The sequence below is a fragment of the Catharus ustulatus genome, chromosome 3 (assembly GCF_009819885.2).
Source record: "Catharus ustulatus isolate bCatUst1 chromosome 3, bCatUst1.pri.v2, whole genome shotgun sequence".
NCBI classification, from domain to species: domain Eukaryota; kingdom Metazoa; phylum Chordata; class Aves; order Passeriformes; family Turdidae; genus Catharus; species Catharus ustulatus.
Genome location: NC_046223.1, coordinates 106,175,794 through 106,200,461, shown reverse-complemented (window position 1 = coordinate 106,200,461; position 24,668 = coordinate 106,175,794). Strand labels below are relative to the sequence as shown.

Sequence of the window (24,668 nt, the reverse complement as noted above, 5' to 3'; positions counted from 1 at the left end):
TCTGTCATTAGGTCTTAATTACAAAAAACTAACAGATGAAAATGAAAACCCACTGGAAACACTGGAACCCGTCCTTACAAGTCAAAATATCTTATCTATTTCCAAACTGGCTCCCAAAATTCTTAAAAAAGATGGCAGCACGCTGTCACCAAGTTCTGTTTATGCTGTGTGGTTACAAAAACTTTTTTGGAATGGTGATCATCATCTCATTAAAAAAATACCAGAAACCATGGATGAGTGGCTCCATGCATATGATATGTGTTCAAAATACATTGATAGACTTGATCCAGATGATATTGTTACTTTCATTGACGAAATTACTTTTTCTTCCAAAGCTGTCACAAAGGTAAGCAGATACTTTCAAAGAATTTCAGTCCTCAGTTGAAGCATATAGTATATGATTTCAATATAGTATCAAGAAGAAGGTCTCAGAAAATGTTATAGTTTTCATTTTGCAGTATTTAAAGATAAATTTGTAAACCTACCTTGCTCTGTCTACTTTTTATGACTGCCAATACAAAAAGAAGGGATTTTTATTCAGTGGATGTGAGAGTTTTGATGTAACTCCAAAGTCCCTGTGTGCTCATTCAACAGAGAGTAAGATACTGTGTATTTCAGAGTCATAGAGTGGTTTGGATTGGAAGAGACCTTAAAGACTATCTAGTTCCAACGCCCCTGCCATGGATGGTTTCTGCATTTCTTCCCATTTCTGCCCTCTTTCATTAAAGCCATCCCTCTTGTCCTGTCACTGCACACCCTTTGGAAAGCTCTCATCCAGGCCTCCTGTAGGTACTTGAGGGCTACTCTAAGGTCTTCCCAGAGCCTTCTTCTCTCCTTACTGAACAGCCCAACTCTCTCAGCCTGTCTTCATAGGAGAGGTGTTCCATCCCTCTGAGTATATTTGTGGCTTCCTCTGGGCTCAGTCAGTCCCACTGTCCGTGTCTTTGACATAGATGTTAAACAGTGCCAGACCCAGTGTTGACCCCTGAGGAGTGCCACTTGTCAGTGCTCTCCATCTGGACATTGATCCCTTAATGCAAAGCCTTAGATGCAGCCAACCCAGCCAATTCTTCATCCACCAAGTGGTCCATCTGTCATATCCATCTCTCCAGTTTGTATGTCATGTGGAACAGTGTCAAATGCTTTGTACCAGGTAGATGATGCCAGTTGCACTTTCTCTTTCTTCATCCACCAATTCTGTAACCCTGTCAGAGAAGGCCACCAGATTTGTCAGGCACGATATGCCCTGAGTGAAGCTGTGTTGGCTATCACCAGCCACCTCCTGATTTTCAGTGCCTTACCATAGTTTCCATGAAGATCTGCACCATGATCTTGCCAGGCACTAAGGTGAAACTAGCCTAGTTCCCTAGGTCATCCTTTTTTTCCTTCTTTAAAAATGGGGGTTATGTTTCCCCTTCTCCAGTCAGTGGGAATTTCACCAAACTGCCACAGCTTCTCAAATGGATGGACATGGCATAGCAAATTCATTCACCAGCTCCCTCAGAAACCACAGATGCATCTCATAAGGACCCAGGACTTGTGCACCTTCAGGTTCCTTAGATGGTCTTGAGCATGATCTTTTCCTGCAGAGGGTTGTTCTTCACTCTGCCAGTCATTGCATTTGCCTTCTACAACCTGGATAGCATGACTGGAACACTTGCTGAAGACTGATGCAAACGTGTTATTGAGTGACTGTTTTCCCCATATCTCAGGTACACCACGTTTCTTACTTCCTTTCAGAGAGGACCCACATTCTCCCTAATCTTTCTTCTGTCACCAATGTACATACAGAAACTTTTCTTGTAGCCCTTGCTGTTCCTGGCAATATCTAGTTCTAACAATGCTTTAGCCTTCCTAACCTGATCCCCAGCTGCTGGGACAATTCCTTTGTACTCCTCACAGGGCACCTGTCCTTGTTTCCACCCTCTGTAGGCTTTCTTTCTTTTTGGTGTTTAAAGTTTTTCCAAGAGCTGCTTGTGCATCCCTGCAGGCCTCCTAATGTTTTTGCCTGGCTACTTCTTCGTTGTCATACATTGCTCCTGCACTTGGAGGAGGCTATCCTTCAATATCAACCAGTCTTTTTGGGTCCATCTGTGCTTTATCCCATGGTATTCTACTGGGCAAATCCCTGAAGAGACCAAAGTCTGCTCTCCTGAAGTCCAGAGTAGTGAACTTTCTGTTCACCCTCCTCATTGCACTAAGGATCTTCTTGGCTACTTGCAACCCAGGCTGCTCCTGAATGTCACATCCTTCCCCAGCCTGCCCTTGTTGGTCAAAACAAGTTCCAGCATAGCACCTCTCCTAGATGGAGAAGGAGGTTGTCATCAATGCATTCCGGGAACCTCCTGGATTTCCTGTGCTCTGTTGCGTTGTCAGGCCACCACATACTGGGGTGGTTGTATTTATTTACTTGTGCTCATCCTAAAATTCATTGTGCCACAGGCTTGTGCTTAGTGCCAGGCTTTTGCATTCAGAATAAAATGTTCCACAGAGAAGGTATTCTGGCCCAATGCATGTGGTTTCTAAGCATTGTAATAATGTAAATTTTAAACTGTCATAATCTCCATCTGGTTGAAAGTGTGGTTTTGAAACAATGCATTTTTATATGTCTGGCATATATTCATAGATGTGGAGTTTCTTTTTGCCCAGTGAAACTTACTTGCAAGGATATTTCTAGCATAAAGTTTTACCCATGCTTTCTTATATATCGTTAAAGTGATGCACAAAAGAGAAATGAGTTTTCTTAGATTTTACCTTATTGAAACATCTAGAGATGTCTTCACTAACTTTATCTGAAATGAAAAGGTGACAAAGTGTCCAGGGCTTTTTTGTGTGTATCTTCTTTATTTTGGTTTGTGACAGTTTTTCTGAACTATTTATACATCATGTTTAATGAAGTGAATTTGAGTTTGTTCCCTCTTTGAATACTGTTTTAATGTTCCCACAATATTAGTATAGGTTCATTAGAGCCCATCTAACGTCTATCTGTGTCAGAATTTAGTGAAAAAATTGCTAACTTGAATAATAAGAAACTTGGTCAGCATGGAATTTATTCTGTGATCTGACTGTCATGGTAGACCAATATGTTTTATCAATAGTTTCATCAGCTGTCTCTGAAGCCTTTTTAGCAGAACGATTGTCTTGGTTTGGGTGTTTTGATCCCTTTTATCTCATAAATGTACTTTTTCTTGCTTATGAGCAATGACTCGAACTCATCCTTAATTGCCAGACTTCACCCTGAACTGAGGTGGCAAGGGCATGGCTTGTCTAATGAGAAGGAAATACTGTCTGTACATATGGTCAGTGCAACTGACTACTTGAAAATCTTGCTGTTAATGTTTCTTGAGCATTTCAAGATTATTTCTCATTTATTCCAGATGAATGGCGCGGGGAAAGAGTGGATATCCTTCACTGTGTGTCTCTTTTAAAAAAACTGATTATTTCCCTTTGTTTCTGTTCAGGATTCTAATACATTTTCCTCTAGTCTCAAGAGAGTAGAGAGTAGGAATAGCATAAAAGAAACACTAAAGGCAAGATAATTGTGGTTTGTGGTCAGGCAGAATTTTGTAGTAGAGACCTGTTAGCTTTTTGGCCATGAAAGGTGCCCAAGAAGTGCTTGAAACAGTTGGTCAAGTCATATGATGTGCCATGCCCTAGGTTTTGGGATTGAAACAGCTTTTTAATCAACTTGCAACTAGTTTTGTCTCAGGATCCTGTTCAGTTCTCAAGTAGAATTGTACAATGAGGAATTATCATTGTAGACTATGGGAACTTACCTCTGGGGTCTCTTTCCTCTACCTTTTGTCTGAAAAACGCTTCATACCTGAAAATGGCATTTTGGCTTGCATCTCTTAATTAAATTTTATGTTTTGAGGCTGCCCTAGTCATGTGCTCACTCTTTTAATCTCAAATTCAGCACTTTATTCCCACTCTAGTTCTGTGGCCAAATACTTCACTGTATCAGTTTCTTATGCCCACAACAGATGAACATTTAGGTATTTCATGGAAGTGCTGTTACTTAGTTAAAATGCAAAAAACCAGGTCATTATCATGAGATAATCTGTACTGTTGCTGAGACAACTGAGCTTTCTGTCATAGAGGGAATTTGAGAGGAAGCTTACAGACAGATAGTGAAGTAGGTTTTTTAGAAGTGCTGAGAAGTGAATTGGCAAAAAAAACCAAAAAGCAAATGTTGTGTACCCTCTCAGCTCTCTCCCACTCCTTCAGAGTGTCAGAAGGGGAAGGTGGGAAACGAGAGCGAGAGAATATTCCTGGGAGATGAGGAGATGCACTCCACTGTTATTCTTGTGGGATAGTATCTCCATCTAAAAACCCCTTTTGGTCAGAAACAATGAAGTTTCAAGTAGCAGTGTAAGCTACATGAGTTCAACTTCAGAGGTAGCGTTGTTGTCACCATGTGGGAACTTAGCAAACAGACATCAGAGTACAGTAAATTCACGAATACAAGCCGCACGGAATATAAGCCGCATTGCTGGTGTGTTGGCAACATTGTTGCCTTTGTTAATAGATAAGCCGCACCCGGAATATTAGCCGCACTTTAGTTCGCAGCGAACTTTCACAAAATCGTCATTTAGTAACACAATCGCGGGATCGCTGGGGCTTACTGGCTTACTGCCGACCTCGGAAACATTGTTTCCAAGTGAAAAAAGACACACCCTTTATTTACAAGCCGAAAAAGACAGGAACAATAGTGTGGTCATTTTGCGAGCATTCCCAATGGATCCGCGTTGCCTTTAAACAGCCGCTCAGCCGCGCGGGCAGGCAGCTGAGCTCCGAGCGGAGCCACATCTCCGTGCTCCGTGCTGGCACAGGAGCGGCCGTTGTAGCCCTTGCGGCCCGCGGGGGGAGCGGCCCCGTTTTAGCCCCCGTGGCCCGCGGGGGGAGCGCCGCTCTGGCCCTCGCAGCCCCGCAGGGGGAGCGGCCCCGTTGTAGCCGTTGCGACTGCGGGGGGAGCGGCCGTTGTAGCCCTCTCCCTGCGGGCTGAGCAGCTCCCCCAGCCCTCTCCCTGCGAGCCGATTGCCCGCTTCATCCCTCTCCCTGTGGGGAGAGAGGCTCCCCCAGCCCTCTCCCTGCGAGCCCAGCCAGCCCCGTAGCCGCACAAGACTGAAAACACTTTAAAAAGTACAGAGAAATATCACACACTTTTATCGAACTGCCGAGGTAACTCACCCCGATAACAACCCCCGCCCCTCAGTAACGCCGCTATCCACAGGCAGGCAATAAGCTGTTCTCTGATTGGTTCATCGTCGGAACAACGGGAAACCATGGATTTCAGACTGTTTTGGCTCGGGACTGGACCAGCATGATACTAGGTAAGGGCAGACATCACATTTTTGTCCATAGATTAGCCGCACCGGAATATTGGCCGCATTTCCGGGTTTCCACCAAAATTTTAGTCTTCTTGCTGCGGCTTGTATTTGTGAAATTACTGTATCTCCCACTGTTCCAGGATGTCAGTAGAAGAAAAGAGAGGCAGGGGTGGACCAGAAAAGCAATAGGCAGCTGTTTCTACTTGTGTGTCGTGGATATGGCAGAAAACCTGGGAGCACAATGTGTAATTATGCAGAAGGGCAATGGAAACACAGGGTTTAGTGCTGGCTTCTGCAATTCCTTGTTATTCCTGACAAAGACAGGAGTGTGATGGACTTTGACAGGCGCCCTTTATTTACCTGTTCCCTTCCACAAACTCTTCATTTTAGCTTTCTCATTAATTGGGCTAGCAGTGAGTGAATGAGCTTGACTGGGCAAAGGGATTGAGAGAATGTCTAAATTGGAGAAATGGATGAGTTTGCATTTATGAAAAGGCAACTATCATTGTTATACTGTCTAGTTCAGGATGTGACAGAGTTTTAGATACTTCTAGCTCTGAGAGGCCAAGAGTCTTTTCACCCATGTTTCTTGCAATCAGTAGTAATGAGTTACCACCTGGAAGATGAGGTTCAGTTCCCAGGCTTTAAAGGTTCATGAGGTGGTGACGTTGTGTGGTAGGAGCTGTGTGTGCAGAGATGCATCACAGTGGGACTTCAGTAAACCATGGACCTAAAGTAACATGGTTAATGTAGCTGAAGAAGTTAAAGAGGGATGCAGTATTTTTTTGTGTTTGTGGTAAATGAAACAGGCAAGGATCTTAATGCTTTGTCAGTACCATCCTCACACACTGAAGGACTGAAGAAGTATTGATCCCTTAGCCATGGAAGCTCACTGCTGCAAGGAACTGAGAGGTTCCTGCTTGTGGCACTTCTACTCAGATATACTTTTAACTCTGAATAACTGCTTAAGTCTTTCTGACTAAATAATTTGATCTCTGTAATGTTGAGAATAGGCTATTTGCATGTATGGAACAGATATCTTCCTAAATGGGAGATATTCCAAATACTCATTGGAATGACTGCTTATATTTTTGCATACATTTTGAATCTGTAATCTTTTTTTCCAGCAGCTCTGTTTGCTTTTAAATAATACTGATGACATAGTTTCTTAATTATAGCAATGATCATATCGACTTATTATCATGATGATTTCCCATTTGTTCCTGTTTCTGTGATCATTGGGAAGCATTTTAGATAGTTTGGGGATTTTTAAAAAAAATTCCTTCATTACCAGCATTTTGTTCATTGTGCTAGAGAGTTGGTTATGTCTTCAAAGAACCATCTGTTTCAGACCTCATAGGTCATTGCCCTGATGGTTTTTTGATTAACAGTACTCTGGAAAAAAAGCCTAGCAAGACAAAAACATAAGTAAAAACAATCTTTTTTAATCACTGTTTTTTCATTATTGAACACACACTACAAATGGAGATTGGCACAATATGTTGATTAGGAAGAAAAAGCTACAGCTTTAGATAGGAAAAACAGAATAAAAAGCAGTGGTATCATCAGTCAGGTCCTCTGTAGAGAAAGAGAAGCTGAAATTTTCCTTACATGGGTAATCTCTTTCAGCCTTTCACAAATTCAGCCACATTCTTTCAGACTACAGCTGCTGTTGTTTTTTTGTTTAACATTCCATCTTTTATAACTTTTTTCCTAAATTCTAATTTAAAATATTTCAAAGAACTTTTCTTGCAACTTAGTGATTTTAGTTGAAAGGCTGACTTACTTTCTCTGAATCAGTAGTACTCTTTTGACCATTTTCTTTTACTTTCTGCTTCCTCGAGCAGGAATACAATGTCCACATTTTGACCACATACCAAAGAGGTGTGGAATGGGAACCTGTTACAACTGGATATGAACCTGCATAATTTTCTTGACTTTAAAGATGCTAAATGCTGTTTAAAATAACTGTATTTAAAAAGCTTAGCAATAAAAAAAACCCCAGAATATTGTTCACTGTCTTTTATCTGACTGATTGACTTCATGCTGTTTAAAACACTAAGGAAAAAGACAGGGCATGACATTGCCTGAAGGTGTACAAGAAATGTTCCTGCATAGTGTGACTGAATTCAGATGTTACTTTTTGAATTACTTGGCTTCATTTTATCACTTTTTATCACTGTGCTCCAGTTCAATGCGTTTGCCTTACCTGACCTTGTTTTTTTCCTGGATATTGACAGTACTTTTTCTAGTATCAGTGCAAGGTACTTTCTTGTGCCTTTTGTTTATATAGTTATTTTAATTAAATCTGCTTCGAGAGTACCTAGTAGGAAACTTCACTAATACTTTTTTCTTTAACTAGTTCTTTACATACATTTAAACTTTTTCCAGATGAATTTTACAGAGTCTGGTGGGAATTAAGTTAACTTTCATCATAGCAGCCTGAATGGGGCTGTGCTTTGGATTTGACTGAAACAGTGTTGATGCTACACCGGGATTTTGACTTGCTGAGCACTGCTTGTACAGTGTCAAGGTTTAATTTTTATCTCAACTCCTCAGCCCTGAATAGGCTGCAGGTAGACAAAAATGATTAAGGGACAGGGGCAGGACAGGTGACCTGGGCTGGCCAAAGGTGTGTTCTGTGCCATCTAATGTCATGCTCAGGGGTAGCAAACAAAAAGGTGGGTAAGATTAGAGGGATGGAGCACCTCTCCTATGAGGAAAGACTGAGAGAATTGGGAATTGTTTAGCCTGGAAGAGAAAAGGCTTTGGGGTGACCTAATTGTGGCCTTCCAGTACCTGAAGTGAGCCCACAAGAAAGATGGAGACAGACAAGAGCATGTACCGACAGGACAAGGGGAAATGGCTTCAAACTGGAGAGCAGGCTTAGATTAGACATTAGGAAAAATGATTGCTCAGAGAAGTTGTGGATGTGCCATCCCTGGAAGTGTTCAAGGCCAGGTTGAGTGGGGCTTGGAGCAATCTGGTCTAGTCTGTCCAAAGCAATAGAGTTGGAACTAGGTGGTCCCTAAGGTCCCTTCCAACCCAGGCCATTCTGTGTTTCTGTGATTTGGCAGCAGATGCAGGAACTGGACCCAGCTGTTCCATCTGAACATCAAAACCCATTTTTCACTATGAGTGTGAATGAACACTGGCACAAATTGCACAGAGGGGTTGTTGAGTCCTCCCACATTGGAGAGGTATTCAAGAGCCACCTCAGCGTGGTCCTTGGCCACCGGCTCTGGGTGGCTCTGTTTAAGCAGATGCCTTTGGAGGCCCCTTCCAGCCATTCTGTGTTTTAGTGTTGCTGGGATCCCAGATTCCTGTGCCATTAAAAGGAGTGCAACTGTTTCCATAATCTTACATTGCATGTTAATCATTGGCAGTAAGAGCAGCAGGGCCAACATCTTCACATCCAAGTAAATGTTACTCCTTCTATACTTTATTAAGAAGTGCTTATACACCCTGAGGAGCATAGGCTTATGAGATGAGTTTTTACCCTGAGGAGTAAAATCTGTTGAGGTGAAATAGTATGTGATGTTCTTTGGTTTGAAAAGAGATTTTTAGGATTTTTTATTACACATAATAGTCTATAGATTTGAAAATCTTCTTAAACTGTAAAAGCTTTTTAAATCTAAAACTTCACTTCACATGCAAACTAAGCTTGAACTAGCCCTTAAGCTACATTTTTATCACTGGCTCTGATGCCAAATCTCATTACTGAAGCTGACTAGAAGTACGGAGGAGAGCTATTCATGGTTTGGAATAAAATAAGCGGAGAAATGATATGTTCATAGTGCTGTGTTGTGGCACTATGCAAATGTGAATGCAAAATTAAAATAGGCTTGGGAAAAACTTTTCTTTATTCTTTTTTTAAATCGGAATGCTTTATTCTGCATGTGCTTATGGCAACATGACTTCTAAACTAGCAGTATATTGACACTGTTCTCTAGGATTTAAGTTAGATGGAATAGTTAAATTGTTTGGCTTTTGCATCTCTCTTGATTGCATTTTGAACATTGGAATGTACACTAGAAGAGGGAAAAATGAAATAGGTAGCTGTTTGTTTCTTTCATCATGTTTACAAAATGGATATATAAATCCAGCTGTGGTTGTTAGATTTTAATGTGATAGTGGGAACTATAAATTTTTCCTTACATAGAGTAAAACCTGATATTGAGGTCTTGTTCTCAGTAACAAACTTTTAGTGGAAATGGAACTCTGTTGCATTTTAATTTGTATGGTAAAATTTCTTTTGTATTGTGTTAAAACTGGCAAAAACTCCCAACAGTAATGTCCACTCATTTTGCTTTCATCCTTAAAACATCCAGTAGACCGTTAGTGTGGTTCACAGTAACAGCAGAAAAAGCCAGGAGTAAATTCTAGATCTTTCACTTGTGACTTTTTATCTAGGGGAGAGGGAGGAAGTGTGTAAACTGTAAAGCTTTCCATTAAATAATTCTTATCAAACTTTTTGTGGCTTTACAAGTAGCTAGCTGAATTAGTGATGTAAACATCTCTTGGACTTTTTATGAATAATGCTGTAACAATTTATTTGCCCTCTTTTATGATAATTCATCTTATGTATGAATAATGCTGTAACAATTTATTTGCCCTCTTTTATGATAATTCATCTTATTTCCTATTCACTGTGTCATACAGATTCAAGCATTTTTTTCTATTTCTTGTGTATTTCAACTTGAAAGTTAAAATTGTTCGTCTTTGTTCAGTAACTAAAGCACCTGATGGTAAAAGTACCTAATGCTTTGTGTTTAGAGTTCAGGCAGAGGACAATCCCACTCATTAGAAGGTATATTGCAAGCATTGTTAAAACTGTGTACATGAAGTTACAAATGAAAAAATCATACATTAACGTCTCAAATCATATTTCAGATGTTGTTTTGGACTTTGAGCTGAAGCTGTGTCTTTCGCGAAACAGGAAAGTTCTGTTTAATGCCTAGTCACAGCTGTACAGGTCTTTAAAAGTAGTGTATAGTTACTATTTTGCATAATTTGGGCTTTAAATGGATTGATTTTAAAATTCTCAATCCTTCTGGGGATTTTGCTTATAGTTGTAGTTTTAGAGGTGTATTTTAAACAGTGGTCTAAACCTGACAAAACTAACCTTAAGTGAATTATCAGTCAGCCTTGTAAAGTGATTCTCAGACATCTCTCAATGACAAATTAAAACTCAAATCTTGTAAGTTGGCAGTCTACAAAAATAATAAATATTATTAGGAAAAGAACTTCACATGGTTTAAAATGAACACGAGTCAGTAAGAAGATCAGTAAAAAAGACAGCAGAAGAAAGTAATGGAACACTGATCATTTTAATAAATGACAAGTTAGAAACAAAGTTGTTTCCCATTAAACACTTCATTTAGTTCTGTGCTGTATTGTGCAGCTACCTGACCTCTTGGCACTGCTGTAATACAAATAGTAGTGTGCAGGTAATGAATGAATAAATAATTGAGCAATCTTTTTCAGCTGCCAGTTGAAGCCAGGATAGAAGTGACTAAGAAAGCTATTAAGGCAGTCAAACATCTTTCTGAGAAATCAAGAAAAAAAACTTCAGATAATGACATGAAAGATGCTGAAAACCCATCTGCTGCTTATGAAGAAACTCTGAATCATTTGCAACAATCTCTCGCTCATCTGGAAACACTCACTCACAGTTTTATCACTTCCTTGAAAAGCAGCGAACAGGTAATGATTACTGATCAAGTGCTTGCTTTGAGTGGTACCATGACTAGCAGTGATAGACATCAATCTTCTGTCATATTTTATTAATGTTTTCTGCCTTTGCTTTTGTTGACCTGGGTTTTGAAAATTCAGTTCCATCAATCTTTCCTTTTTCTCAGTATATGCTAATTCCTATCAGAAACAATGACTGATACAGCCCTTTAAATAAGGAGTATACTGATTAGTGTTCCAAAAACCGTCTGTTCACAGGATCTACTACAGAAGTATGGCTATTTATATGATCTATCCAGGTCAGAGAAAGAAAAAATCCATGAGCAAGCAGTAGCCATGTGTATAGATGGTCAGCCCCTGGACATGGTGCAGCAGTTGTTACAAGTGGCTGTTGGAGATCTAGGCCTTTCTCCCCAGGATATTGTCCAATGTGCTATTAAAAAAATTGTAGGTATATTAAGGTAAGCACACTTCCTTAATTAAGCACAAAAATCTATCTTTTGGCATTTTGGAAGGGTTTTTTTGGAGAGTTGTGTTGGTTTGTTGGGGTTTTTGGTTGGGTTGTTTTGTTTATTTGTAGTGAATATTTGTTTGATTTTTAAAGTCTGGATTTTGCAGTAACAGGGGAATTCTTTGATTATGTTTCTGTTTACCTATAATTTCATATTTAGTTATATTTTTATGAGTTGGGGAAACCAGAGCAATTTGAACAAAGTAAGATGGAGCTTATCCTGTTCACTGGTGCTTTTTAGTTAAAAGCATTGGCTTTACAGCATTGTTCCATTATGTGTATGTGCCCTTGTGAATTTTTGTAACATTTACAACAGCACATAATTCTTCCTTCTTAAACAGAGTTAAAAGGCATGTTTATTGGAAATGGTAACTCATGTAGGCATTTGGGCAGCAGAGGCCTGGTAATAGCTTCTGCCAGTGTGTCCTTCCAGAAGTTGTACAATTTCTATCTTTGGAAAAACTTGCTGAGCCATTTCTGTGAGCCGGGTTTTTTTTTGTACTGGTTTGGTATACATTAGAAATATTTTATTCCGTCTCATTTTCTTCACGGAGAACAGGGAAGCAGGGGAGGATAATTTTTTATCATCAATTATAAATTGAACAGATGCTTCTCATTTAACTATTCATACAGAACTCTCTTCTGAAATATTTCTGTTTCAAAGAGATACACGCAACAAGTGTGAAAGAGTATTCTGCTGTTAGATGTCTGGTAAACACTGTTTAGGACTTCTAAGACCAGTTTAGAGAGCTAAAACTTTGAGAATTTATCCTGTTGTTCTGCATGCAGAAAAATTACATGGGCAGGATGATCTGAATGCACACACCAGGAACTGGAAAACAAGTCTAGCATGGAAAATTTTCTATGGCTGTACTTTTTCTTCAGCATGCATGTATATATTACAGCAGATTGAAGTGCCACAGATGAAAAGAAGGCAGCCTGTCAAATTGTTTGCAGTCCTCTTTGGCAGAAAATTGATTTCTCCTGTCACTTAGTTTAAGAGTGTTCACAGCATCCTCAATAATGATAGAGCTTTTGCACAGCAACATAGGTAATACAGCATTTCTTGTCTGGGTTGGTCCATTTGAAGAAGAATAATTTAGCTTTTGATAGTAACTATCCTGCTGTTCCTGACTAGCAGTGTGATGTATCTGCATACAAAGCTCACAAAGTCCGGTTATTTTGACTATAATGAGTCTCATTAACATGTAGAGTATGATAAACCGATCAAAATTCATTCAAAATTCTCCTTTCTACTCTGCTTCTTATCAACACTTTTATGTGAACTGAATTGCTTGTTCTTTATATACATTGCAAGGCTGCAATGGCTGCAAGTTGATTTGAAGTTCTGGGACGGTGACCATCTCCAGTAACTCCTGTGCAGCACTTCACTGGAAAGAAGAGAATGACTGTCTTATAGAGAAAACTGTAGTGGCAAAGATGGCCAAATGATTTGGAAGTTTCAATTAAAATGGTTTGGTGTGTGATGTGACCTAGTGTAGTCAGCAGAAATATTCCACTCTCGCTTCGCTGCTTTTTTGGGAAAAAGGAAGAGAAAGATAATTTCACATAGTTCTGAACCGTGGAAAGTTTCCCTACTACAGTGATAAAAAGCATGAAAATCTAGCATAAAATAAAATAGAAAATACTTGAGATAATATCCTTCCTGTGATGAAATTCAGATAGGGTTAATATTATAAAGCACTAAATATAATCTAAATATGGGGAGGAATTAAAAGGGAGGAATTAAAAGAAAGGTTGTTGCGTGGCATCTCTTAAGCCTGCTGGTATTCATGTTATTGGTGTGAATAAAATTGGATCCATCTCTATCCTGTGCTCAGATGTTCACTTTCAAGATACAACACAAATGACAACATCTTGTTCAGTACTTGCATTTCTACAATTAAAGAAGTAGTCTTGCCAGTGGAGCTGGAAAAGCAGACTTCTACTCCATAACAACAACAACATTTTAAGGGAAAACCTTTTTTAGGTTTATTTACTGGAGCTTTGATATGTTGCACAGTGTGGTTATTTTATAGTAGTTTTGAAAGACATTGTGTTGGAAAATTGCTGCTTTGACAACTGACCTTCAGAGTAGCAGTTGTGAGGCTGTAACACTGAACTTGGACTTTGAATAGCTATGGTGACAAGGAATGTAATTAAGGTATTGCAAACACAAGTGAAAGAGGCTTGTATGGATATGAAAAATTCTGGTAGTGTCAGTGATTTGCCTGAAAATTAAGCAGCAGTCCAGTGCTTCTGTGGCTGAAAATATACATCCTTTCTTTCAGTTGCATTAACTACAACCACCCTTCAAACACAGTAAAATATCTTTTGTTACTAGCCTATGTAGTCACTCTTGCAGAAGAACCTTCTAGAAAGTAATGTCTTCATGAAAGCTTAAGTTACTTTTTGGCTTCGTTTTGCATCAGTGTATGATACGACAGACTTAACAACTTTGATACCTTTTCAGAAACAGATTTCTTTTGTTAAATATAGCATAGTTACTTGCCTAATTCAGCAATTTGTAAATTTGTAAATCATCAAATTGCAATTTTAAAAGTAGTATTGTCCTCCAGTTATTTTAGCTGCTTTTGTTTCCCTTAACTCTCTAGTTCTGGCACACAAAATTCAAAATAGAAACTCTTCCATTGTTATGTGTAAAAGCTCTCTAGCAGAGAATATTTTCATACTTTACATGACTTACATATTGTGCACTTCCTTGTTTGCCTGTAGAAACAGCTACTATAAATAAAAATAGTTACCTCTTCATTAGAAACCATGAAAAAATATTTTAGAAAATTTGGTTGCCTCATTAGTCTTACCTGAGACTCAATTTAATTCCTTGCCTAAGGTCACTCGATGATGGATAGGAAACATTCCATGGTTCCATGACTGCAGTCATGTCCATGGTTGGTCAGTTTGTCTGTTGAAGACTTTATGGTCTCCTTCAGCTGCAGCTCCTAGTGTTCTTCCCTTAGATACTGTGTTTCATGAAATTTTGAAAACATTCACCAGGCATTGAGGAGGAAAGGTTTGGTGAAGTTTTGAGTTCCTAGTTTAATGCCCGGTGTTTTCTGAAGAAGGTAAATCCAGCTTTGCTAGAAAGAGTAGCTACATTAACAGGGGAAAAATCAGATTTGTTATTACCTCCTCTCACTTGAGCAGGGGTCATACAGAGTAATTTTTTAACTTGTATACAGAATAATTTTGTAACTTGTATATAATGATTTTGTGGTATTTTAGATGGAAATGATGATTTGCCATTAAGATGTTTTTCCCCAGCTTTGAAATACCACACCATCAGTATGTTATTTTCTTATTCTCTTCATATTTAAATATGACAAAGCACAATCAGAAGGAGGAAAATAAAGCTGGAGTATTTTCAATGAATGCAGTAATTAGATTAAAAAATTTAGATGAAGTTAATTTATTCTTCCGAGCATTCTTTGTACTTTATTCTGTTTGAGGAATGTGATTAAATATGCATCACTTTTTCTGACACTGAACTGAAATCAAAATAAGCCTTTATCAGTGTAATTACACCTAGCTCATACCTAGGAGTTTTGAGGTGAACACTGAATCATGTTCTGTTGTTTAAAACATGCATAAAATAGCATATAATCTATGTGGAAGACTAATCCTTCATTAATTATGTTTGTTTCTGTTAGTAGCTGCTTATTTTTAATCATTAATTATTAAGAAAAGAACAAGGCAGCAGTCTGTGGAAACTTGACAGGATTATTTTTCTCATGAGCTGTCATCTGTTTTTAGTTCCTCTAACCATTAGGCAGTAAAGACAGTATTAAGCTTAAATTGCTAACTTTCACTTTTTCTAGATTTTGAAAATATTTCCCTCTTCTAGATTACTGTAGCATACTGCTTAGATAAACCTTTTTTCTCCTTTCCTTATGCTTAGTGAAAGACATCTGTCTGTGTCTGACAAACTTGAACTTCTGTAAATGTTATACCTCTGTTGTTCTTGAAAATCAGGTTCACATATGTATTGTCAGAAACAGTGAATTTTGTTTTCAGAAATGCCCATTAGCTTTTGTAGATACATTTCTTTTGACCCATTTTTGTTTGGATTTGTTTGTTTGGGTTATTTTGTTTGTTTGGGTTTTTGTTTGGGGTATTTTTGTTTTCTTTTAGGGTTTTTTTGAGGAGCTCAGAACCTGCTTGTGTCAGGAACTAACAACTTTCATTTCTGCTTAGAGAAATGAAGGTTTTTTGAAGAGCTAGGGCTAGGACTGTCCAGAACTGTAAATTGAGGATACCTAAAGTCTCCTTTGACATGGTAGTTGTTCATGTATACCAAACACAAGTAAATGCAAGTAGAGCAGTAAGAACTCACTTTCTGTACACTGTACTATCATAGAACAGTTTGGATTGGAAGGAGCCTTTAAAGGTTGTCTTGTGCAACACCCCCTGCAATGAGCAGGGACATCTTCACCTAGATCAGATCACTCAGAGCCCATCCAATCCATCCAATCCTTGAATGTTTCCAGCAAAGGGGCATCTACCACCTCTCTGGGCAACCTGTGCCAGTGTCTCACCAGCCTCAGTAAAAAATTCCTTCCTTATAAGTAGTCTGAATTGGCTATCTCGTTTGTCATCATTTTTCTTAAAACCCCCTTTAAGTATTGAAGTGCTGCAAATGCCCTGTTTGTTTCTCTTTAAATCCCCATTCTCTTAGTGTGCAAGTGTTAAAATTATCCCAGTTTCCTTTTGATATGCCACATTAATGCCCTTTGTAGATGTGTTTTTATTACAAACTCAATTGAAAAAAGGGCACATGGGAAAAAAAAATGGAAAATTTAAATCTGGCCTGGAAACAAATCACTAACTAAGTGGCTTATAAAAAGAGCATTAATGAAGTGCCTTATATCTGTCTTCACTCTAAGGAATACAATAAATTTATTTAGCTTTTTATGTTTTTTAAGGAAGTTGAAACCATCTCTTTTTGCATGTAGCCAGTTGCATAAAATGATTGTTTGAATACTGGTCTGCATGTTACCATTTTCACACTTCTGTCCTAAAGGTGTATTTTTTTTTTTATTTTTTCCTAGACAGAGCATTCAATTCTGTCATGTCTCCTTTCTGTGAAAATGCAGTTTGTTTGTTTGCCTTCTGAGAATGATTTTTTTGGTGTTTTGATAAAAATGGATTTTATCTTTTGGAGACATATAATTTCTCTGAGAGTTTTAAACCTGACTATTTCTATATATTCTGTACTATAAATTATAATTTGATTGTTTCCAGATATTCTGAAGATGTTTAGAAGAATATCTAGATTTAAGCTTCACTCTTAAAAAAGTTATTTAGCTACCATATGGTAATATTGGTACTAAGAACAGCATTTCTGTTGGTCATATGTATGGTATCTTTTGAGAAAGACACCAGTGTCAACAGCCTTCTACTCCTATTTCAAAATTTAGGAGTGCAATATAATAATTTACAATGAGTATGGTAAATTTTCATCATGCAGCAAATCGTCTTGCATCTGGTCTGAATAGAGTCATATTGATTTTTAATTCAGTGTTGTTCACTGGAGAGCTGGCCACTTACTAAAATAAAAATAGGAAAGATGAGAATTCTGAATGCATGAAGACATTAAAGGTTATAAAGATTTAGGTCTCTATGCCATATGACATAATCATTGTCTAGGAAATATGTTTATCTTAATGATGTAATAAATGACAAAATTGTAAATAGTCTCTAACTCTTGAAAAAAAAAACTTTGGAATATCATGGTTATATCAGCTGTGTTGTACTTTGGCTTTAGAAAAGTCAAAGTAGTCTGGGCATGCATTTGTTATTGGTGAAAGCAGATCAAGGAAGAGGCTGATGTTTTTAGTGGCAGAAGAGCTTTGATATGGTGATGAGCTATAGGGAAAATACACTTTTTCTCTGGGTTTTTTGAATCATCTGCAGTCAGATAACTTGTAACTTTTTGCCTTTTTTCCCTCTTTTTCTAATGCAGTTTTGACAAACTAAGACAGGCAAAGCTGTTGTTTTTCCAGTTCATCCAGGTGTCATTGCCATCACAGTGGTTTCCGTAGGGAGACACTGTGTGGTTTGTTGGAGCACTAGGGCAAAATCTCTCTCTCTCCCAGCACTGAGTCTGTTTAATGAAAAACCTTAGCTGAAAATGTCATTTTCATTGAGTTAGGAGCAAAGCTTGCTTTCCTACCAGAGTGGCTTTGAGTTGTTTGTTTCTTTTTTTCACCCAATTTTTACAGCCTGTTGCTAAACTCCAGAAGAAAACTGTATTTTAACTGAAATATCTGATGGGAATGATGGACATTTTTCTATTCCACACGTGCACAGAGGCTGCTGTTCCATGGGGGCTTGACCCCAGAGAAATCAGCAGATAGGATACTACTGACTCAGGTTACAGTTGAGCTAACTTAAGCCAACAGAGATACTGCAAGAGGATTCAGACAAAGAAGATGGTGACAATTATGTATAACTTTAGGTCTGTTTAGTTCATATTGATCTTTAAGATCGTGAGATTATAAGTGAATATTCAGGTGACCTTGTTAATCTGTGTTAGAAGCACTAAACTTTGATTTTCCTTTCAATTTCATTTAAAAGTTTAGTATTTTTTCCCACTCTTTCTTGTTACTTTTTTCATTACTCTGACATAAAAATAAAGGTACTAGTTAAGAAATCAAAATAGAACATTTTTATAATTATTGAACAATTCATATAAATCCTACAGGTGCATACAATGAGATACAGTATTAAGGGCCATTTTAATGGTAACTTTGTCTTCCCTTAATAGTGGAAATGGTGACTCATCTACAACAGAGAAAGATCCACTTGGAATTCTTGAAGGTATAATTTCTGCAGTGCATGCAAGCGTTGAAAAAGGGTAAGAGCTTCTTGTGTTCCTTGGGTAAGAGTTTGCAAGAAGCGTCTTATGAAAGCTTTGAAGGTACAATACTGAATATGGATGATTTTTCTTCATGGATATATATTGTAGGTTTGCACTTAATTTTCTAAGACTTTATTCTGGAAGGGGGTATAATTTTTCGTGTTCACAATCTGAGCCCTGACAGAAGCCTTAACTTGATCATTTGGAAGAAAGCACTGAACCTAAAATTTTGATAACTGTATTACAGTGAAATGAGAAAATGGTTTTTCAGTTGTGATTACTGCAGATTGTGTATCCACCAGGAGCATGTCACTGCTTTTGTTTCAATTTATTGATAAATTTCAAATAATTATGATTCACTTTCAGATACCTGAATTTAGATATCCAAGTTTGTCCATATTGTAAGGTATAGTGCAGAAAGAATTTCTCAAATGGTATATGATGCTTCACCACATTTTTTCTCCTCTTTTTGGAACGTCCTTACTTCTGATCCCATAATGGCGTGTATGTCTCACTGACATTTTCCATTTCACTCCCTATAAAGACAAGGAGGAAACAAACAAAAAAAGCTTTTTCTCCCCAGATGTACAAAGAAAGAATTAATGTGTAATAAAATCTCATACTTTATGGTAGCCACACAAAAACAGTTGCACTATTTTTTGAGGCTTCTCCAATGAAATTAAATTAATTGAATGTTGGGTACTGAAGTAGACTGAACTGATGTAAAAATTTACAGGAAATATAATTTGCAGTATTCTAAGGTACAGTAGATGAGTCAGTATTATTTTATTCTGAGATGCACTTTCTGGGGTGTTTTATTTGTATACTTCATCAACATTTAACTGCTAAAACAATAAGCTGGAGTGAAAGAAATTATATTGCAAGAGGTTGTTTCTATTCCTTTAAATACTTATTTATTACCTTAAAATTGAGTGACTCAATTTACAAAACAGAAGTATTTTCCTGAGGAAAATACATATAAGCATCAAGTGCAACCTCTACAAACTCTTGAAATATTCCAGCAAGTCCCTTTAATTCCCAAACTTGTAATTTATAGTTTGAATGCCACCTGTTCAGCTGGAGTTCTGAGCTAACAGCATTATTCAGACAATATAAAGCCTAAGTAAAATTGAAATTCTTGTAAGATGAAAACCTCAGATGTCAATGTTTATTATTTCCTAGCTGCAAGACAGGTTAACTTGGTATTTTCTGTCTCATATTACTTTCCCATCTTTCTCGTTAAGAAAAATAAGGGAACATTAGTTACAAATCACACTCCACCAGGAGCCACTTGCTTGACTTCATTGTTTTAAGAAGAAAGTTTACTGGAGTTTAAAATATGACTGAAAGTTAAAACAGCATTTATTGATTTAGTACCTGTTAGTCCATAGCCTCTGAGGGACATCACTGATTATTCTGTCTCCAGCTGTGAACTGGTTGGTCAGTTCACAGTTATCTGTGAACTGTGAATGCTTCCACATAGTTAGAATGTATTTGATATAACTCACCTTCTGAATCAAATTAAGTACTCAAGAGTTTTTATAATTAACAAAGTTCAACCCCAAAGTTGAGGGATGTAACATCTCTCATTTTTTCTTTCTAAGGACGTTGGGCATTTTCAAGCATTATCATGCTAAGAACTTAGAATGAACAAACTGGCTAGAGATGGTACAGGAAAAGAAAGATAAGACTAGGGAAAAACTGGGAGAAAACAATTTTTGTGGAATGGAAAGAAAGGGCTTGTGAAGGAAGAAAAAGAGTGCAGGATGACAGTATGAATAAGCATTCAGAGATAAAAATGTCATACTAAAAATGCAAGCATTCAAGCTGGTTTTCCATAAAGTCAGATGGTGTGATAGTACAATCATCAGTCAGGCCCAGACACCTGAAAAGACTTGGATTTCCAGATGCTGCAACCCAGCACCATTGTATGGCAGCAGGGTAGTTTGTAGGAGAATATTCTAAGTGTTCAGATGGATTGCTATGGTATTACATGGTTATTTGAAGTCTGGAAATTCTTATGCCACACAGCCTTGGCACCGTGATTTACAAGGGCCAGTTTCCCTGCAGCCTCACAGAGGTCAGAGCTTCACAGATCTAAACACCAGATTTCCTGGTGTTACATATTTTTTTACATATTGAATGTGCTTGTTAAGGTTTAAAAATGCACGTAGTATTTTCATTAGGATTATTACCTGAGACTGTTTAATTATTGTTTAATTACAGGGAGAAAATAGTTTCTTCAGAGGACCTTCTGGAGTGGTTGAGACCTTTCTGTGGTGATGACTCCCTGGCAGTGAAGCCTCGCATCAGGGTATTGCAAATTCTGGAGCAAGCCTTCCATCTCAGTGATGAAGACAGCAAGCTACTTGTGTATTTCAGGACCCAGGCTGTTCTCAGAGCTTGCTGGCCTCAAACAAAGGTATTAATACTGATACCTGCGAATTACAGCATTAGACTGTTTCTGTGTGAGGATTACATAATGAAATGGTCTGCAGTGTATAATTGTGATGCATCCTGTTGTCTGGAAGCTAATCCTACTTTCCTTTTTAAATCAAGTTTCTGATACATTCTGATTCTCTGAAAAACAGTTATAGAAAGGTAATGGACTTCTCTGATTTTTGTTTAGGATCAGGAGTGCATAATACTGAACTTTATTGAATGCTAGTGATTTTCCTCCATGTCAAACATTGACTTGGATGTTTCTGTACCTTCTTTCTTTTCTGACCATTTTTTCTGTCAATTTTTTCTTCTTTCTTTATCTTCTACTTGTTTTCACACTCAGAATTCAAATGACAATTACTGGCCACTGACTCTTTTCTCCTTGAGTCTTTAAATGTTGTTGCATTAATGTCTAGCAGTTTTGAAATCATGTGAATAGCTCTTGCTGCTTTCAGAATTGTTAAGAAGCAGAGTTACTTTTTGTTCATTTTCTAAGTGCCTCCCCCCATGCCAAGACCTTACAGAACAAAAATAGAATATTTCTAATACTTCCCAAAAAAATCTATGAACAAACCCACTTTATATTCATATAAAACGAAAGCAATATCTCAGTTTTGACTTGCTGTGCTAAATTCATCCAAAGGAGCAATCCTAATAAAAATCTTAAAAGGAAAAGAAAGTACTTATCTCTTGGCTTCTTTGTAAATTACTTTTTCTCTTGTATTTACAGTAATACCAGCATTTAACTCCTCAACTACTATTCAGGTGTCTGTGATTGCATTCTTCATCTTCAGTTCAATCCTTTGTCAGTATTTGTGTTGCCCGTGACTTGCTTTCCAATTCAAAACCATTTCCAATTATAAAGCATTCAGCTAGAGTATATCTTAAGAAAGAAGTTACAGGTAGGTAATAGCTTTTGGCCATGTTTGTAGAAGACAGGAAAATAACCTGTATTTGACAGAAGCCTTATGAGACTCATTACATTGTGATTTTACCCTAAATATTTATGAAACTTCTGTTTTCTCCCATAATCTTGTAAGTCAGAATGTATATGACTTCACAAAAAAAACCACCCATCCATTTGGTTGCAAAACCAAATTTTAGGACTTAATTGAATGCATTTCATATGCTGCTGGCTCATGTGTAGCTTACTGCCCACCAGAACCCCAGGGCTCCCTCAGCAGAGCCACAGCTCTCCTGTCCCCTCCTCTGCTGTTCCAGGTGCAGCACAGCTGTTAAACCTTGTGCAAATTTTGCAGGCTCAGTCTTCCAACCTGTTTAGACCTCTCCATATAATTAGTTACTTTCTGTTTCCTGAAGGGATTATTAGAATCTGCCTAGTTTCAAGCAGGAAAACCTGGTTTTCTTTTTGTGAGGGAACAAGTTTGTACTGACAACACAGAGTTACTGATCACTTCAGTACTTTACACTTTGGCTGATGAGTAAGCAAATGCAAGAAGACATGTAAAAAAGCTTGAATAATGCATTAGATAAGCTCAAACCTTTCAAGAGTTAACTGTATGAAAATATGTACATAACACTGTAACACTAATTTCTCTGTATATACTATTTATTATTTAGCTGAGTGTGGAAATAGCTTTCATGCTTGACAATAGTGAAAGCAGTGCTTAAATATACATTGTTTATGCACCCCAGTTTTTGCTACAGAATGCAGTTTAAAGAGTCCTGTTGGAATATATTAAAGGTTATTCTCGTTTTCATATCAGCTGAAGTTCAGTGTGGTTGGTAAGAACTCTTTCTTTTCTTCAAATATTTTGTGCTAGGTAACTAATGTGTTATTTAGACAGAAGAATCATGTTGTTTTGTCCATTAGATGCCTGTCACTGAAATTCAGAGTTCTTCACAAATGTCCCAGAAAACAAATAAGTGGTCTTAGATGTAGACTATTTATTTTGGAATTTTTTCCTCTTTTAGTCAGCTGATACCAAATACTAGTCTATAAACTGATAGAAAAGCAAGTGATGGCCTTGTTTGAGTATTAAGTTTGCATATTTTGTAAATTAACAAACAAGGAAAATGTCTTCATAAAATAGCAGATTGAAAACTGTGCATTTCCCAGTCCTTCAGGTACGTTAGTGGAGCAAGAACCCTGCAGAAGTCAGTGCTTACATGGCTGCTGAAAAGTAAAGAGAGATTTCTGTATGAGCTTTGGCAGAGCATTATGGTTAAGACACAATTTTCTTGTGCAAGTTCACGCTTCAGGTGCAAAGACCTTTAAAAGCAACCCTCTTTTACAGAACAGAGTATTGAAGGACAAGTTAAAAGTTTAATCAGGTTGTGAGTAATCCTGAATGAAGAAGTAGACAGGAGGAATCTCATCTTTCAAACTATGTCAGTCAGCCTGCCTTGTCTGTAGGCATCCCTTTATCTAGCACCACTACACCTTTATGAATTTGGTGTTCCTTTCTCATCCAGCAAAATAATTTTTTTAAAAATCACATTTAAAATAAGTGGGATGGGAGGGGGCTATGGATTGAATGCTGGTTTTAGATTTTACAGGAATGTGTTTAAAGTTTGTTGGTCTTCAGGGTTTTTTAATGAATTTTAAATTGCAAATAGATCAAAAATGTGTTAATTATCTTGCTTCCAGATTGCTGTATTATTCCTTGCTTGGCATTTCTTGCATGCTTTTAGGGCATCCCTCTTTTTCTCTACCATTCCTTGGCACAAAAAGGGACAGCAGATATTAGTAAGTATGAATGTGGATTTCTATTTAATAAAGATAATTTTAATGATATTGCAGTGTTCAATTACCAGAAAACGTGTGAAAGCCACCCTTAGTGTGTCTACTAATCCTCTTAGACAGACTTTGCATACATCAAGGAGGGACTTAATATTTAATTATGCTCTAGGTGCTGTAAGTAGTGGTCCCACAAATCAATGTACTGGGAAACGGGCCAGCTCTTACAAAATTAAAAATGTACTTTATGGAAGCAGCTACCTATCAAACACTCTGAAACACAGTGATTTCCAGTTCTCTAATGATTAGTTAACAAAATTAAAAATTCAGGGGTCCTCATTTTTCAAAGGCTTGAGAGTCTTTAATTCACATTCCAGTAGCATCCCACACTATGGAGGAGGAGGAGGCATGCCTTGTTTTAATCCCCTTGATGAATTTTATCTGAGCTCTTCAGGTTCTGTAATTTTCTAGTTAACTGGTGCATGAAAAATATGGGTCAAAATACTGACTTTTATATATTAAAAAACGTTGGTGGGGAAAAAAGACATTGTTTAGAATGTTGGTATCAAAATTTATCTTTATTTATATAAGATGGGAAATCCATTTCTTTTCAAATAATATATAAAATATAGTCTGTAATGACTCAGTAGTGTCTAACAAGCCTAAAGTGTGAGCTAAGAGGTTATGTGTGTGTGTGTACTTGGCTGTTCAGCTCAGTGACAAGACATCAGTTACAGAAGTGAGTTAGGGTTTGCCCCAGGAAGTTACAGTGGCACTAGCAAAGCTCCTGTAAGTAAACCAAGGCTTACTTTAAGATACGAAGTTATTCATTGTGAAGCTTCTGCAAGACACACCTGTTCTTAAAAGGATTGTTTCATTATTATGCAAATGTAAAATGTAATTAGTACTTGCATGCCACTTAAATGCAAATAGCTTTGTCATTTAGAGAAGGTAATCTCATTTAGCCTTCCCCCTCGTATTGTTATATTACGGTTGTTTCATGATCTTGGGGTATAGAGAGCTGCTGAGGGCTGAATGTTTTTGAAAATTGGAAGGGATGTCTATTAAGGATTTCAAATTGTAACTTTGGGCACTTCTCTTATTTATTTT

At 37.6% G+C, this 24,668-nt stretch overlaps 1 protein-coding gene across 1 annotated transcript in view; it reads left to right on the top strand.

Moving 5' to 3' along the window:
• NBAS (NBAS subunit of NRZ tethering complex) overlaps positions 1-24,668 on the top strand; it is a 161,479-nt gene that overhangs the window by 103,250 nt on the left and 33,561 nt on the right. Inside the window, exons 44-48 of the mRNA XM_033055335.1 lie at positions 12-346; positions 10,818-11,036; positions 11,283-11,485; positions 18,323-18,412; positions 20,642-20,837. Coding sequence (XP_032911226.1) covers positions 12-346; positions 10,818-11,036; positions 11,283-11,485; positions 18,323-18,412; positions 20,642-20,837 — 1,043 coding nt within the window. The remainder of the gene's footprint in view (positions 1-11; positions 347-10,817; positions 11,037-11,282; positions 11,486-18,322; positions 18,413-20,641; positions 20,838-24,668) is intronic.